At 38.4% G+C, this 17,300-nt stretch overlaps 1 protein-coding gene across 9 annotated transcripts in view; it reads left to right on the plus strand.

Moving 5' to 3' along the window:
- The window catches only part of mef2aa (myocyte enhancer factor 2aa), a 238,983-nt gene that overhangs the window by 203,269 nt on the left and 18,414 nt on the right, over positions 1-17,300 (plus strand). For all 9 annotated transcript variants that reach the window (XM_057837431.1, XM_057837430.1, XM_057837427.1 and 6 more), the window contains 2 exons: positions 708-924; positions 17,002-17,186. In XM_057837431.1, the coding sequence (XP_057693414.1) occupies positions 708-924; positions 17,002-17,186 (402 nt within the window). The remainder of the gene's footprint in view (positions 1-707; positions 925-17,001; positions 17,187-17,300) is intronic.

The following is a 17,300-nucleotide window of genomic DNA, read 5'->3' on the forward strand; positions in this document are numbered from 1 at the left end:
CTTATTAACACCAGTTTAATTTTCACATGCAATCTAAAAAATTAAATAAATAAATAAATAAATAAAAACACTTGTGTAACTTTTTCCTCCTAAAAGGTCAAACCTGTGCAATGTTTGGTGGGCTTTCAACTTCCAGTAGTCTTATGAGAACATGCACGTGTATTTATTTATTTATTTGTTTGCTTGCAGTAGTTTTATTCCAAACTGAACATATTTTTGGCAGTTTTACAGTTTTCTTATTTTGAACTCTCTTATCGCAATGAATTTGAATATGTAATACCACAAGTCAGGAGAATTCCTGAATGGTGGAGCGGGGGAATCCTTAAAATTGTTTAAAAATCATTGCCAATGTGTACAGTATGTATTTAGTAAAAAAAAAAAAAAAAATCTCTTTAAACTGCTAATGAATGAGTCGTTCGGGGCTTTCAATGTCTGACAAAATGTTTGCATTTTACAACCTCCAATTATTGTGAAATAAAATACAGAATATACCTGGACTGTACATAAAATGCAAATGATTATTTCTGTTTTATTGTTACTGCTGCATGTTCGCCAAGCTGTTTTGTGAATCAAGTGTCCTTTCATTAAAGCTAACCCTCAAGGGGTTGCTCTCAGTTGATAATTCCATGACAACCACTGATCATCATCAGACCTTGGATTGTGTTAGTGTGTAATTTTCTGTATGTGTGTTGGTGTCCCTCTCGCAGCCCACAGCGTTGCCTCAGCAGAACTTCTCCATGCATGTGGCCGTGCCTGTGTCTAACCCCAACGCCATGTACCAGCCTGGAGGCGTGACTTTGGGCAGCCAGAGTTTAACGGCGGCCGCAGCCTCCATCGGTGACAACGGGATGCTATCCCCTCCTCAAGCCTCCTTGCATAGGAACGTGGGCTCCAGTGGGGGTCCTCAAAGACCCACCAGCACAGGTTAGTTCAGTACTTCTCAAGTAGTGGCAAGGGAGGCACAAAGCGGTGTATGGGGGGGCGCATGTGACCTCAGGGAACATACTTTTTTGCCGTACTAGAATAAAGTGTAATTGCACATCCACTCAGTGGGTAGCAGTGGCGCTGCCATTTTCAGAGTGTGCGCAGTATTTTTTAACCAAACGAGCACACAGCAACGAGCATGGAGATATGAAGAAGTAAGATGAGGAAATATGACGATGGGTATGTAGTGAATGGCTTCGCTTTACACACAGTCAGAGACTAGGAAAGACTTGTATGTTTACTGTGTCTAAAAATGTTGGCAGCAGACAGCAGGAAGCCAAATTAATTAAGACGTCACTTAAAGATATTAGACCCCAATCACATTGATAAGCTGCTTGATTTTTTTTTTTTTTTTTTTTTTTACAGTGAAAACGTGCCAAATATTGCCAACAATTGTCCCACTTTGTGAGTGTTACATCATTAAACCAGCTAGCACTGTTGGCATCATATAAGGTGGCATACCAGTCAGTCCAAAAAAAACCCACCCCACACCATAGCAAAGGAGCTGATAGTACCAGCAGCAAAAATAAAAACTGTCCCTCTGTCCAATGACACTGTGTTTTTTTTTTTTTTTTTTTTTTTTTTTCCCCTGTCAAATTGTTTAGCATATTGTACTCTGAGTTAATAAATTCAAATTGATTAGCAACATTACTATTAATTGATTTTATTGAATTTAGTTTTTAGTATAAAATGGTAAAAAATGTACCGGTACATTGAGTGAATGTTTACAGTTTGGATGCGACTTTTATTTTATTTATTTATTTTTTAATTCAGCAAATTGGTGGGCTTTGTAAATAATGTTCATAAAGTTATACAGTAAATGGTAATGGAGATAGTGTAAAGCGCTTTGAGCTCCTTGGAAGGTGGAAAAGCGCTATATAAGTATAACACCACTTTATTCTAAGTTGACCTATGTTACTTTTTTTTCTTTAATGGTAACAGCGACACAGTGTTATGTAGAGGTGTACTTATAATCATTTTATAGACAAATGTACAGTGGCGGGAGAGAGTTGGGGGGCGCAAAACGTTTACGTCTTCCTGAAGGGGGCGTAATAGAAAATAATGGAGAAGCAACGGTTAGTTGGTGGATGCCAGCACCACTGTCGAAAATTTGACAATCATTGGCGATTTTGTTGAACCACTTATGCATCCAAGAAAGCTTTTCAAAATGTATATGTTTAGGCACCAGTTAATTTTTTTCTCCGGTTAACCATTATTACAATAATTACCCCTAGGCATTAAAAATAATCTGTATATTCCTACAGGTATATTTTGAATACATTGTGTCACCACTGTTTGGGGAAACGTGACCCATTTGAAAACTGATGTTTATGGCGGATTTTAAAAAGACAACACCCCTGCTGAACCTGAATTAAATTAAAACGTTTCTCTTCCCCTCTCTGACATCTTTACAATCCTTCATTTTAGATTATTGTGTGAAAATGAGAATTGTGCTGGTACTGTGATGACTGTTGTGATTCCGTGGGTCCAGATGGCTTTGGCTACACTGCATATGATACAAGTACATGCAGCAAGGCGTGAAATGTTTCGTTCCGATGTGACTCCATAGCAGAAGTGTCTGTTGCCTTGTCATTCCAGTTCACTTCACGTTTGTTTCCTCACTGAGTCTTTGCAGTTTATTGCTGTATGTAGTTAGACTTGATGCATGTGGGATTTGATGTGCCACACTTTGATTTTAGTTAACTCTTGGAAAGCGTTCATGAAACCTTTAAGTGCGGTCTCAATAGATACTTTTATAAGTGCCGGATTGATGGCTCTCTGTCAGTGCAACCTTGTGCCGAAATGATGTGATGCGTTAAATTATTGTGCAAAACGTGCTCTTTAATTGTACAAATGGTTGGTTCTCTGGAGTTTCTTCCCAATCGTAACTTCTTGGCTAGATGTCCAATCCATTTGAACTGTGAGGGGCTGACAGTGAATGAACAAATTAAAGTGTGTTTTTTTAAATCATAGACAAGGAAAGATGTGATTCGATTCTTGGGCTTTTATTTTTCATTGAGTGTCGAGCAATGGACAGCTAGGTAGTCATTTCTGATCATGTTTATAGAGTTGTAAAAGCAATTGAAAAAGGAATCCTTATTTAAGTTATCATAATTCAAGCAAAAGGTTAAACCATAAACTGAACAAGAATTTGACTTAGCGCTCACCTGCTCCCACTTGAAGCTCGCTTACTGGTCAGGGTGCCGCCATAACAGCTGGCATTTTTTACTTTTGGTGTTCGTGAAGCCCATATTTAGGGTATTTGGGTGGGGCGTGTTGCCTACATGACTCTGGGTGGGAACCCGAACGTGCCGACTGTCTAAATAAGCCAAGAGTTTCCTTAAATGCAAGTTGCTGCCACCCTTTTATTATTATTATTATTATTTTTAAAATAGATTTACTTAATAATTGTGGTAGGAACAAATTCACCCCTAATTCAGATGTCAAGAAGCATTTATGTCACCACGCAGTCCAAACTCAAATTTTGAGCCAGGCTTCAACCTTGTTTATTTTGTTGAATTGAATGGTCTGTGTGTGTCTGAGCCTGTTTTTCAAAACTTTACATAGAATGCACCAAACACACAGATTTCTTGCTGAATAAATCAAGACTTATTAGTCCTCTTTAGCAGTGGTCCCCAACCACCGGGCCGTGGACCGGTACCGGGCACAGAGAAATAAATAATTCCTTAACGAATGCAATCTGGCCTGTGGCTCTTGACACATCAATATCCCTGTCGACTCTATATAGACTAATCCATGTAAAGATTTGTATAGGTCGCCATCTAGTGGTAGGCTGCAATTACTAGGGTGTTTGCACACCTATGGCACCCCAGCGCCAGTCAGTGTAAACAGGTACTTTAGCTGCTGTTGGCTGTGTGCTGCGGGCGGCGACGTCTATGGAGAGCTTTTTTAATGGGGAAAAGGCCATTTGCTGAGCCAGAAGAGGAACCTACAACCAAGTCCATTCTGCATAATATGGGGCTAAAAGCTAGCAAACGAGGCAACAAAAGCGAATGCACTGAAAGCATCATACCTCATGGCAAACTGTATTGCTAAAGCTAAGAAACCTTTCACGATTAAAGAACTCATTATGCTTGCGACCACGGATATTTGCCGACAAGTTTTAGGAGTGGCCGCTGTTAAATAAAGGTTGATTCAGTGTATGGTGAGCAGGGTTGTCACAGATTGCTTGAAAAAGTAATTTAATTACTGATTACTGATTACGCCTCAAAAAAGTAATCTAGTTACTTTACTGATTACTTCATTATCAAAGTAACTAAGTTACTTTAAAAGTAATCTGTCAGTTACTTTTTACCCAAGAATGACAACAGAAAAATGTCATCACATGTAATTGACTTTCCGATGATTGAATTTAAAGGGGAATATCAGAATTTCGCGCTAGCTTAACCACCTCGGAGCCCTGAAACTAACAAATATCTGACAAACTGCTTGGAATTTGTTGAAATCAATTCCACCGACCAATTAAACCCCGCTAACTCTAAGATTAAGCGTAATGTCAAAACTTCTGAATTTCGGGCTATGGTTAACAGCATATCAGTGCCAATGTAATACAATGCAAACTCACTATACAAAATTGCAAAGGTGGTGGTGGGCGCGGATGCGCGTCCACAACCCGGAAGTACTCCTCTCAACACACACGCGGTCAATTTGGCCACAAAACGTGGCGGCAACTAAGCACTTTACACTCAATCGGACTTACAACACATTCCACAGATGCTAAACGAACACATCACCTCACAGCATAAATGTGCAACACGCAAATGATGTAAACAAAGCTTGCCAACTTGGAGCGATGACTGCCCGTCGTTGCTACAGCAAAGCTACGAAACGGTCCAACCTTTTGCCGATACCCTCCAGAATGAAGGAAAAATACTCACCTTCATTCATTGGTATCCACAGATCAACATTCCCTCGCAACGTGTCAACACTCGGCTCCAATGTCCACCCGCCTGGCCCACGCCTTCAGTCCCACAACACATGTGACATGAGACCAAAACAGGAAATAGCTAAGAGGTTGTCATGGAAACACGTACCGGGAACCTTTTATTTTAGCATTTTCTAGTCAAAATGCTCTTCGTACATGACTACAATAATCTTCATTTTACAAACGTTATGAGTCAATGAAAAAATAGTAACGCAGAGACACTAAGGAAACTAACCTTAATCAGATTACTGGTGTAGAAAAATGAACGCGTTAGATTACTCGTTACTGAAAAAAGTAATCAGATTACAGACAACACTGTTGGTGAGTGACATTTTCCCTGCACTTAATATTTGTTTTTAGCCTCGACGTGTTATTTTATATTTTCTGCCACACATTGCCGGTCCGTGAAAAATAAGTTTGGGCACATTGCTTTATGGGGCCAGCTAGTATGTAAGAATAAAACTTTTGATGCGGCTCTACTTTCAGGTATGGTTGGGTGTGACTTTTAGCAATGACTGGACCAAAATACTTGGTGTCTTGTTGTCTTTATTTATTTTAATTATTATTATTTGTTTTAAATAAAGTTAATTTCAAACGCCGTTAAAAAGGCCTAAAAGACATTTACTTGCCTTGAGCTTAAGAAACCCTGAAAAATGTCACATCCAAAAAACGTGCCATTTACAGGCTCTGAAGAGAAATCGAAACGACATGATGTTCATGTCTTGTCTACAGCCCCCAGCACATACACTGCTCTTTTTTTGTGCACAAGCAGTACAGATGGTTAATCATATCACTCTGTGCATCTCATTAGGTGGCCCGCCTGATAGCACAGAGCTCTCGGTGCCAAGCGGCGTGGGCTCCGGCCCAGCGGGTATGTCCTTCCCGAAGAGATTTATATGCTCTCTGTAGCTTTGCCCATTGGACCTCCTGCTTCGCACTTGAGCTGGATGCTTGTGTTATCCATCTGTGATTGGTTCAAGACAAATCACACACCAACTAGGGGCCTTTTTGCTTAGCTATACTGGGTCCACTGCTTGCTCAGGACATCCGACGTGATGTGCGTAGAATTCACACACTAGAATTTGGAAATGGTGGCGAATAAATGCAACATTTTAAAACACACCACCTCGTCTCTAACCCTCCCCCAGGGTGTTTCATTCCCCATGTTGACAGGTGCATCTTCCCTCACAGGCCTTATAAGGCTGGCCAGAGCTCATAAGATGCCCAGACCAGCATAACCCTGAAAGTATTCAGGCCATGATATCCCTCTAAGTCCTCAGTACACAATGACCGGACAGCTTGTCATGGCTGCAATGTGCTGTTTGAGGGGCAGTAGCAGGTGGGCTTTTAACTCTTTCTCTGCCACTTGTCACTAAAAGGGACCTTCAGATTAATTATTACCTCTTTGAGGGCCTTTGAAAATGAAAGAAGCAACCATGAGATGCTTTTCATCCTTCTGCTGTTAATTTTGTCAATCGTATATGTCCAATTCGTTAAAAATGGGAGGGTTGGCAGTGAATGAGCAAATGTTTATATGCTGCAACACTCACAATTAAAATGGATTGGACATCAATGGCAGCCAATGAGCTAAAATAAGATTATTCGGTGGTCAAACAATCTATTCCATCTAACTGCCAAATCCCACAGTAAAAAAAACTAATTCAACGCTCAAACAAATGTCAAAAGTCACTGTTAAAATCAATATCGTACGTACCTTTGCTAGAGTGCAAGTCTGCGTAGCTAATGTCTTTTGTCCCATTAAGACAATGGGGTAGGCGGCGGCAACTGTTGTCAGTACTCCTATTTTTAGCATGTGTAATGTGTCTAAAAGTTTTGTTGGGACATTGGCTTTGACAACTTGTGATGTTTTGTCAATGTTGTCATATTTCATCCTATGCAAATTTAATTTTTTCCCCCCAGTATTCTTATTTTTTTAAAGTTACAATTTAGGATTTTAGCATAGTTTTTTTTTTTTTTTTTTGCCTGCACATCTTTCTCATATTTTACAATATTTTACTATTATTGTACAATACCTACATTTTGTAATAAAGCACACAAGGTTCTAGGGCGCACCATTAACATAAGGTGACTGGTTATGATAAGGTGCATTAGTTAATCGATGTACGGAATTATTCATTTGTTTTTATCCTTTAACATTAACTTTACTGGAGCAGTATAATACAGGTATGTTTTACAAAATAGGTTTGAGGTCATTAATTGCAACCACAATTCATACCTAAAGCGCACTGGATTATACGGGTTACTGTGAATATTTGGGAAAAATATGCGCTTTATAGTCCGAAATATGCACAACACAATAATAAGAACTTGTATTTGTATGAATTTAAAGAGAAAGTTCAGAATTTTTTACATTAATTTTTGAGTTAGCGGGATTAAATTAGTCAGGGGAGTTGGTTTCAACAAATTCCGTGCAGTTTGTTTGTTATTTGTTAGTTGTAGGGCTCTGGAGTGGATAAGCTAGCGTGAGTCAATAGTGCTTGCTAGCATGCCAATAAAAATATTTTACCGATTCTAAACGTTACAGTGTGTCAGGGTGATTGATTTAGGGGATGGGGAGTCTTCGTTCCCACCCAAAAAATCAGCGGTGAAAAAATGAGTGTGATATCACTCCGCCCTGCTTGCTTAGACAGCCTGTTCCTGCAGAGATGTTGGATTACAAATGTTGCTGTTCATACAGTATTACAATTATTGACATGCAGTGGAAAGTTTTAATAACTTTATCCTGAAAACATAGCCAACACTATTGACTGCATGGGTTATCGATGATTCTCATGTTGTTGTTTTTTGGCATGCTAGTAAGCACCATTGACTTGCGTTAGCTTAGCCACTCCAGAGCTGCAACTAACAAATAACTAACAAACTTCACGGGATTTGTTAAAACCAACTCCACCGACAAACTAAATCCCCGCTAACTCGAAAATTAAGTCTAATGTCAAAAGTTCTAAACTTCCCCTTTGATACATAAAACTTAAAATTAAAAAAATATATTATTCTTTGTTTTAGGATTTTAAAAAAATATTTTTTTTAATGTCTATTGTTTCATCTTTCTATTTTACAGTATTTGGATTTAAGCCTTAACGTAAATCTGAGATTTTTACTTTACTTTTTAGGTGTGTTTTGCTCTATATGATCTTTCTTTTTCAATCTTTTCCACTTTATTCTTTTTTAAAGGAATTTTTCCTTTGATTTTATTGAGTGCAGTTTATACACAATGAGCAAGCCATTCCCCAAATTTTCTTTTTTGTTTTTTAATGGTAGAGGGGTGGTAGTATATTTTATTGAGGTTATTTTAGTTGAATTTTCTTCATTCTTAGTACTGCACTGGAAAAAGTGACACCTCAAAAAAAAAAATTTAAACAAGTAACTTTTTGCTTTCTGCCAGTAGAATAAGTAAAAAGTGTCTCATAATAAGCCTTTATATTTTAAAATCCCTTTAAAAGTATCATTTCAGTATCTTATTTTAAGTGTGATAGATAAACTACACACGTTCACATTTTTTTCCACACAGTGTTTAAATGTATGCACAAAGCAATCTATTGTAACCCGTCTCATGCGACTCGATCTGGCTAATTAGATAGTTTATTCAGAGTAGCCTTGCAAGTGGGTGTGTGTGAAGGTAGGCACGTAGTGATGAGAGGGTGATGTATTTGGGGAGTCCTGCTGTAAGGTTACAATGTTAACACAGTGCGTAAAGGCCTCTAAGGAGTCAGTGACTAGCACCTGTTGTTTGTACCAAGTGCTATGTCCCAGTGGCTTCACTGTCAGATGACCACTCTTTACAAAGCTGTCCCTTTTCACAGGTCGTTTTACAGTATGTTTCAAATGCTGTTCGGAGACCTTAGGGCAATGATTCTTAATCTTGTTGGAGCTACCGAACCCTACTAGTTTCATATGCGCATTTACCGAACCCAATTTAAGCGTAAATTAAAATATGATTTTTTTCAAGACAGTTCAAGACATAGTTTTTCTACTGGTGCACAAAATGAACCGTGCAGAACAAAACTAACATAGTATTCCGAGTATTAGATTCGCCATGTTTAACGTAGCTGGTTTTACAAGTGTTTCACCAATGTTGTGTGGCTTGCCCTTCTTTGCGATCAGGTACGCAACTTCATATGATGCTGTGAGGATCGGTTTGTTAATGAGTACAAATCCAAGAGCATGCAGAGTGGCCTTATTATCGAATCTGACTCTCTTCACCTTGAATTCAGCAAGCGTTGTATTCTTTTATTCCCAAATTCCATGCAGTTTCTCGAAGTGTTCCTTTAATTTTGCCGGTGCGAGACTAGAGTTGCTCAACTTGGCATTGCAAATCATGCAGATAGGATGTTGACTCCCATCCCGTTCCATGATACATGAGAATCCATATTGTACATAATCGTCCGACCACTTTCTTTTTTCACGCTACATAGTTAGTATGAATTAAAATATGAAGAAAGTAAGTACACGACGTACTTCGATGAGATCACTCCAGAGTGCACTAAATTCCTTGCAGCACTGATTGGCCAAGCAATGTCACGTGATCATCTGCAGCCAGTGATGGCCAAGCGGGGCATGCCATCGCGTATAGACATGATGAGTCGGTGTGTCTTGACCTCAGCGGCAGAGGCTCCCTGAGACCGACTCACCGAACCCCTAGGGTTCGCTCGAACCCAGATTAAGTACCACTGCTTTAGGGTAAGAGGCTTACTTAATATTTATTTTTTAAAAATGTTTGAGGCACATATACCATGGTATTCATTTAATTTTTGTGTACTTTTCAAAATACTTTCTAAATAATACTGAAAGTCTGCAATTTTGACTTAAGTCATTTCAAATCCACTGTGGTGGTGTTTTGAGAATATCCCAGTATTTATGGATCTGACTCAATACAGTACGTGTCACCAATGTTGGAACTAACGCCCTTACTTCCATTACGTTACGTTAAGAAACTACTTTTTGCAGTAACTCCTGACGTAATACGTGACATTTTTTCATTCTATAACGGCCCTATTGTTATTGTACCAGCATTACCGTCATTAGTTAAGTTATGTGATCCAAGTGAAAAGCCTGACCCTGCAGGACCATGGCACAAGAGTCCATTTGTAATTTACTGACGTCTCAACTTTGTGCTCTCATACTAGCCTTGGAGTCCACATGAAGAGGTTATTGATTTGACTTTTTTTTTTAGGGCAAATTTATAAAAATATAGATGTCTGTCAAATTTCTGCACTTTTATTGTTCCCTAACATTTCATTGCGTTGGGAGGGAGTTGTATTTTCTCTTACTGTATGACAGAACAACAAAAACGCTTTTTTTTTAACATATATTTTTTTAACTAAAGTAACAAAGTGGTTACTTTCATAATTGAATAACTACTAGAGTAATTAGTTACGTTTTCAGAGGAATGACTATAACTCTTTACTCTTCAAAAGTAACCTTAAACAACACTTTGTATCACTCCTCAAGGAAGAACCTTGGGGCACTACCTCGTAACAACACTTGTAAATGACTTGTTGAAAAGGTTCAGTATTCACACTGAGCCAACTGAACTTTCAGCGTAGCATCATGTGGACAAAAGGCGCACTTATTAATTGGACACATTTAGAAGAGGAAATAGTGTGCAATGTCACAGCGTGGTGCATTCACAAGACCCTTGGGGCCAAACAGCACTTTCACATTAGCACTGTTTGGTCCTTTTTAAACAGACCAGAGTTCTTTTTCTCAGATAGTCCGGTTGGTTTTGTAAATGTGAAAGTGCATCCGAACTCTGTCCGCTTTAAGCGCACCCTGCTTCGCTTGTGAATGCAAGCGGAGCAAGGCATGATTTTCTTTTAAAATGAAAATGTTTGTAGTATTATGCCTTCAATTTCTGAATAATTTAACTTAATTCTAGTTATTATGACTCTATTCTTGTCTTATTTTTCTTTTCCTTTTATTTTTTTTTTATTTTTTTTTTTTTCACTTCAACTTTCATAACATTATATGTTAATTCAAGATAAGTAGAAGCTGGATGTTGAGGACAAACCATAGCCTTATTTGGTAAAACATACCAAAAGATCAACTGTCCGCTTTGATTTTGATGAGCAAGCACAAACATTTTCAAAATCCGCCCTCTCACATCCTCTCGTTTTGGAAACCATGGAATCTTTTTTTATTGGAGAAGAGTGTTTTATTTTTCAAACCAATCGGTACAAATTATGTTCTGTGTCATAGACTTCACAATCAATTGAAGGGGCTTAACCGTCGGGGGCCTATTTTAAAAAACTTAAAATTCTAATATTTTCTAAACCAAAGCCACTAGTGACCTAAACCCAAAACAGGCACCTCACTTAGGCATATATGAGTCTCCATGAGCAGCGGCATAAAAAAATTCAAAGTCATTCCATAATTAAATCCTGATTAATTATAAAGTATAACAAAACTTCAGAGGGCTATAAAATTCTCAGATTTTACGCTAGATGCTCAAAAATGACCAAATGTAGAGATAATCACCTATATTTTCAGGATCAAAAACAATATTTAACATATCATATATCAAGTTTTTGCCAGAAATAGCAACTTAAATGTCATGTGTAGAGATACAAAATCCAACCACAAAACAGAGCTTTTTAAGTTGAAAATTCCTAAATAAAATGATAAAAATAATAAATAAATGCTTTAATCGTGGAGTTTCTACAGATATTATGAACATAAAACAGTGGGTTAAAACTTGGTTAAAAGCATAAAACAGGAAGTTATTGTTCATTTTACGTACATATTTCAAGCAAAAGTTACGGTATTGTGTAATGCAACATGGCTGCTGTCATGAAACAAATAGCTTTTAAAGTTTCTTATAAATAAATGCTTAAATCGCAGATTTTCTATAGATATGAACGTAAAACAGTCTAGATCAGGGGTGGGCAAACCGGTCCTCGAGGGCCGCAGTGGGTCCTTGCCTTTGTTCCAACTGACCCAGCACAGATAGTATAACCAATGAGGTTTCAGCAGAAATGAGAAGCACCTGACTGCAATCAACTGATTGCACTTCTAAAACAGCTGATTGGTGAAAATGTGTCGTCTTAATGGGTTGCAACAAAAACCTGCACCCACTGCGGCTCTTTGTGGAATAGTTTGCCCACCCCTGGTCTAGATTCTTGGTGAAAAGCAAGAAACGGGCAGTTATCATTCATTTTACGTAAAAATTTTAAGCCAATGTTACACTAATTTATGCATTGATTTTTTTTTTTTTTCACTATGTTTCAAAGTGCATGCATGGTGCTATTTTAATATAATAATTACCTTGAATCCTCGACCATATCACTCTTGAGACACTCCTGCCTGCTTGTATGCAGTAAAATCTTCATCCTGTTTCCACCTAAATCCGGCTTTAGAATGCAGCGTGCGTTCGAGTTTATCACAGTGAAAGCCAACTCAACATTCTGCCTGGGTCGGCCCCCTATGGGAAGGCATGGTGCAAATCTGTGGGAGCTGTCTTGTCAACTGATGGTGGAGTCTATGTCTCTGTTTTTAGTTATTAATACAGTTGCAAGAATTTCTAGTTCTATGTAGCAGATACACACTAAAACAGTATTATTAGTTATATGAAAAACACATCTTGGTCAAGTATGAATCTTTAAAATTGGGTCCTTGAGAACAACAGTCATTATTATATGTTGATTCATTTTTAAATTTGCCTGCAAATTTGTCAGCCAGTTTCTGTCTGGCTTGTGATGAACAACAAAAAAGCTGAGTTGTGCAGTGCTACTTTATTCGCTTATGTAGTTGAATAAATACCAAGAAAGCAGAAATGTTAATAACATTACAGCTAGTATCATACTTTTCATCCACAACAAATGCAATGCACCTAATAACTTAATGGGATTGCATAGCACACTATTTATTTGCATATCACATAAAGACTTTAAATTCTTGAATAGAAACGATAATAGTTTTTCAAACATTATAATACTAACAGAAGTTGGTGACAATTCAATGCCGTATAATTTAGGTCCTTTTAATTGAAAGTAAATAGGTTGTTGCCCAGAAGATGATAACACAGCCATGCCAAATGCAAATCACTGCCATCTGTCTTCACGACACGCATCTTTTCCCGTTTCAAGTGGAAAGCCAACATCCATGGCATTGCGAAAAACAATTGTTTAATGGAAGCTTTGGGGACGCTAACCTGGCTGCCCTCAAAGCCACTCAGGTTGAAACCGCAACACCTGACGTTACTGACTCAAGACACTTCAAAATAAACTAAACAATTTAATTGCATTGTCATTTGAAAAAGAAAGATATGGAGTCTGAAGATAGACTAACGTCATATTCATATTGAAATTTTGCTCTAGTGTTGTAAAAACTGGCTGGCAGTGACTGCTCATCTTTCTCATGCAAGACGTCGCAATTGGACATGTGTTGTAGTGAGCGGCAGCCATTGAGTTATTGTACTACCTGGGCTGCTATAGGAGTTCAAAATATAAAATACAAAAAGTAAGCAACACTTAAATATCACATACGTATAGCTCACCATGAGTAGGTGTGCTTGTTCATGTAATACCTCAATGATCTTCACATTCCCTTGAAATATAATTCATGGGTTATGTAATCCATGCTGTTGACAATCCAATAGTTGAATAACTAAAGTCGAGTGGCTCAAGTAGGACCACTCATCGATTTCCCTTGAAATACCTGTTTTCACTGCTTGTCACAGCAAGGCTATTTCTAGGGGCCATCTACTCCACAGTTAAACACTGCAGTCAATTCTTACGTGATCAAAGTCCCAGCTGACAGCTGCTTGTGTACATACTGTTGATTCAGCTGTGAGATACCATTGTGTCCTTCATAACTGTTTATTTGAGCGAGAATTGTCGCTTGGTCCTTATCGTGCGGTCCGAAGAAGGCTATTGTTCCATTATGTTCTTAACGCAAAAGAGCCTCCCGGTTGTGAGCACTCACACAAACACACATTTGGACACGCCGTGCACACAATAGAGTCAAAGTCAAAAGTCAGCTACTTGGTGAAGTGTTACTGATCTGTTGATGCAGTGGTAGATACCATTCATTCTTTCTTCCCTTAGGTTTATGTAATAGTGTAGCTTCACTCAAGGCACTGAGTAAAGTTAAATGGCTTTAAAGTCTGTTGAGTTTTCACGTACTTTGTGGCTGTGAAACTGCTGATGTAAATTTTGTTGTTTCACGTAAGAGATGTAGGGCTGTGTTATTCTGCCAGTTATTCTATCGCTTAATTGTAAGTAGGGCTGCAGCTATCGAATATTTTAGTACCGTATTTTTCGGACTATAAGTCGCATCGAAGTATAAGTCGCACCAGCCATAAAATGCCCAACGAAGAGGAAAAAAACATAAATGTCGCACCGGAGTATAAGTCGCATCGGAGTATAAGTCGCATTTTTGGGGGAAATTTACTTGATAAAATCCAACACTTAGAACAGATATGTCATCTTGAAAGGCAATTTAATATGAAAATACAATAGAGAAACAACATGCTGAATAAGTGTACAGTATGATGTTACATGATGCATGAACAACGAAATGCGAACATACTGTCCTCACCAGGACGCTACAGCTCGGTCCTGGCTATACAGCGAGCAAAACTCCAAAATGATGATGCTGGACATCCGTATAATTTGCTCAATCAATGTCATCCTCGTTACCAAACAGGTTCATATCAACGTAAATAAATGATAATTAGGTGCTATTACAGCAATGACACAAACGGTTAGCATGCGTTCGCTAGCATTAGCACATCGTTCAAACAACCACACAACTGGCTGTAAGTGTCCGATCGGGGTTGGAAAACACACAACAACAACAGAAAAGATGATACACACAGGCATCGCCACTGTAGAGATATTTTACAAGCATAAACAATGAACGTAGGTTCACAGCCGTGTCTCTCTCTCTCTCTCTCTCTCTCTCTCTCTCTCTCTCTCTCTCTCTCTCTCTCTCTCTCTCTCTCTCTCTCTCTCTCTCTCTCTCTCTCTCTCTCTCACATAAGTCGCTCCTGAGTATAAGTCGCACCCCCGGCCAAACTATGAAAAAAAAAATCTACGACTTATAGTCAGAAAAATATGGTAATTGAATACTCCACTGAAAATTCAGTCGATTGATCGAGTAACTGGATATACAGTGGGGAGAACAAGTATTTGATCCACCCATTGGCAGTGTATCAAATACTTGTTCTCCCCACGTTATATGTATATGTACCTGTATATATATATATTTTTTTAGGTAAAGAGCAATTATAAATATACATGAGAAAACAAGACATTTCATTGTTGAAAACAGCCAACGATGGCATCTCAGATGTGGCTAGAAAAACAAACAAACAAACAAACAAACAAAAAAACGAATTCACGGTTTTCACTCCAAAAACTAAAAAAAAAAAAATAATAATAATAATAAATAAATAAATAAATAAGAGAATTCTTATTTCTTACCTAAAAATCTCATGACACTTGATAACACACATCACTTAAAAGGTAGGTGTTTTCCCCGTGTTTCAATTAAATTTCCATTTGTGTCAAGCTATTTATAAGTTCCAGTTAAGTTTTAAGTTAGTCTAAATTCTAAGTCCTGATTGGATTTTGAGTTTTTGCAGTGTTCAAAATAAATGTATAATACATACCTGCTGTATTGGAGCACATTAGGCACAAGTGCCACTTGGTGTTTTATCCATCAATGACCATCAATGAGCTAAAATTGACAGTTAGCTTTATTGTGTTTTTATTTTGCACCCTCATCACTCTACAGCGCTGTGTTTTTGCAGATTAAATGAAGCCTGTATGAAAGCCACGCACTGACAATAATCATAATTAATAGAAACCAAGCCCTCCACAGGGCTAATGTTATGTTAGCAAGGTACAGTCATGTTATTCTTATTCATTAGTGCTACGTGAACCTAATTTTACCTTGTCTTGGGTATCGTTCCTCCGCTCTTGGAGTAAACTGGGTGCTTTGGTGGAGCTGCAGACGTTCTGTAGTGGTATGCAAGCGCTGTCTTACAATGAATACATGAAAGAGTTTTCGCCTTGGTGTCCAGCTTGAAATGCTCCCACACTTTTGACATTTTGTGTTTTTTCTTGGTGCCTTTCTCTTCGCTTTGTTCGGCGTCTTTGTTGTTAAAATCAAATCAAATACAATATATTCGCCGCCTATGTCTTCTTCCTGTAGGCACATGAGGTCAACGCATTGTGCCGCATTAAAAGCAGCAAAACGTCATGCTTAGAGCCAGAAAATTAAACGATTCCTCGATGCGGGAAAATTCCTGGATGAATTTTTAAAATCGAGTTACTCAAATTATTCGAGTAATTGTTTTAGCTCTAATTGTAAGTACTGATAATATGGTTTCCATTTACTGTTACCAACCTCATATTGTACAATGTACGACTTGGTTTTGTAAAGAAGAGTACTAGTTCAATTAACCCATTGGCTGCTATTGACGACAATCGTCCAATCCATTTTGAATGATCACTGCCAGCATTCTCAGTTTAAATTGATTGGATGGCTATCGACATCGATAGCAGCAAATAATTTTAAAATGTGTCATTTTTATGTTTTTAGACTACAGAACTTTGCTTTACAATGTTTCATCGTGAATACGCTGGCAAATGTATTAAGCTTTTTTTTGTGACTGTTGTAAATCTGTTCTAAACCACGCAAAAAAAGCAAACGTGAGCACCTCATAGTAAGAGTCCAGTGTGTGCGTTTTCACTTTTTTTCTTTTAATTGTTTTTATCCGGCCATAATGGTTTCAGCTATTTCTTTTAAGCGGCCACGGTACATTTGCTGTGAAACTGCCCCTTGTCTCCAAACACAAAAAGAAGCCTTTAATGTAATCATTCACACTAAAAAATAAAAGGATCATCAATTTTGAAATGGACATTTTATTTTTGTTACTGTTCGGGATAATTATCCATGTCCATTAAAACTTCCCAGAGGGTTGAAAACACTTAAAGCTGCGTGGAAAAAAACGCGAGTCGCACTGTCGCCTTGATGACAACAATTGTTGCCGGTCACGGCTAGTGCCTTTTGACGACGTGTCGCTGTTGCTGTGTTGGCCTCTGCAGGGAACGGATTTGCCAACCCCAGGGGCTCCCCGGGTCTCCTCAGTGCGCCCAGCGGCAACGGTCTGGGTAAAGTCATGCCCACCAAATCTCCGCCATCCCCTGGAGTGAGCATGGGAATGGGAGGCCGCAAGCCAGATCTCAGGGTTGTCATACCTCCGTCAAGCAAAGGGATGATGCCCCCGCTGGTGAGTAGATGGAATCGTAATTTACACCACATGGATTTAAGTATTGGGCTATTACAGCTACTTATAGTTCATAGAAATCCTACCAGTTGTATAGTATATCTGAAGGAAAAAAAG

This window comes from Corythoichthys intestinalis, chromosome 5, assembly GCF_030265065.1.
Source record: "Corythoichthys intestinalis isolate RoL2023-P3 chromosome 5, ASM3026506v1, whole genome shotgun sequence".
NCBI classification, from domain to species: Eukaryota; Metazoa; Chordata; class Actinopteri; order Syngnathiformes; family Syngnathidae; genus Corythoichthys; species Corythoichthys intestinalis.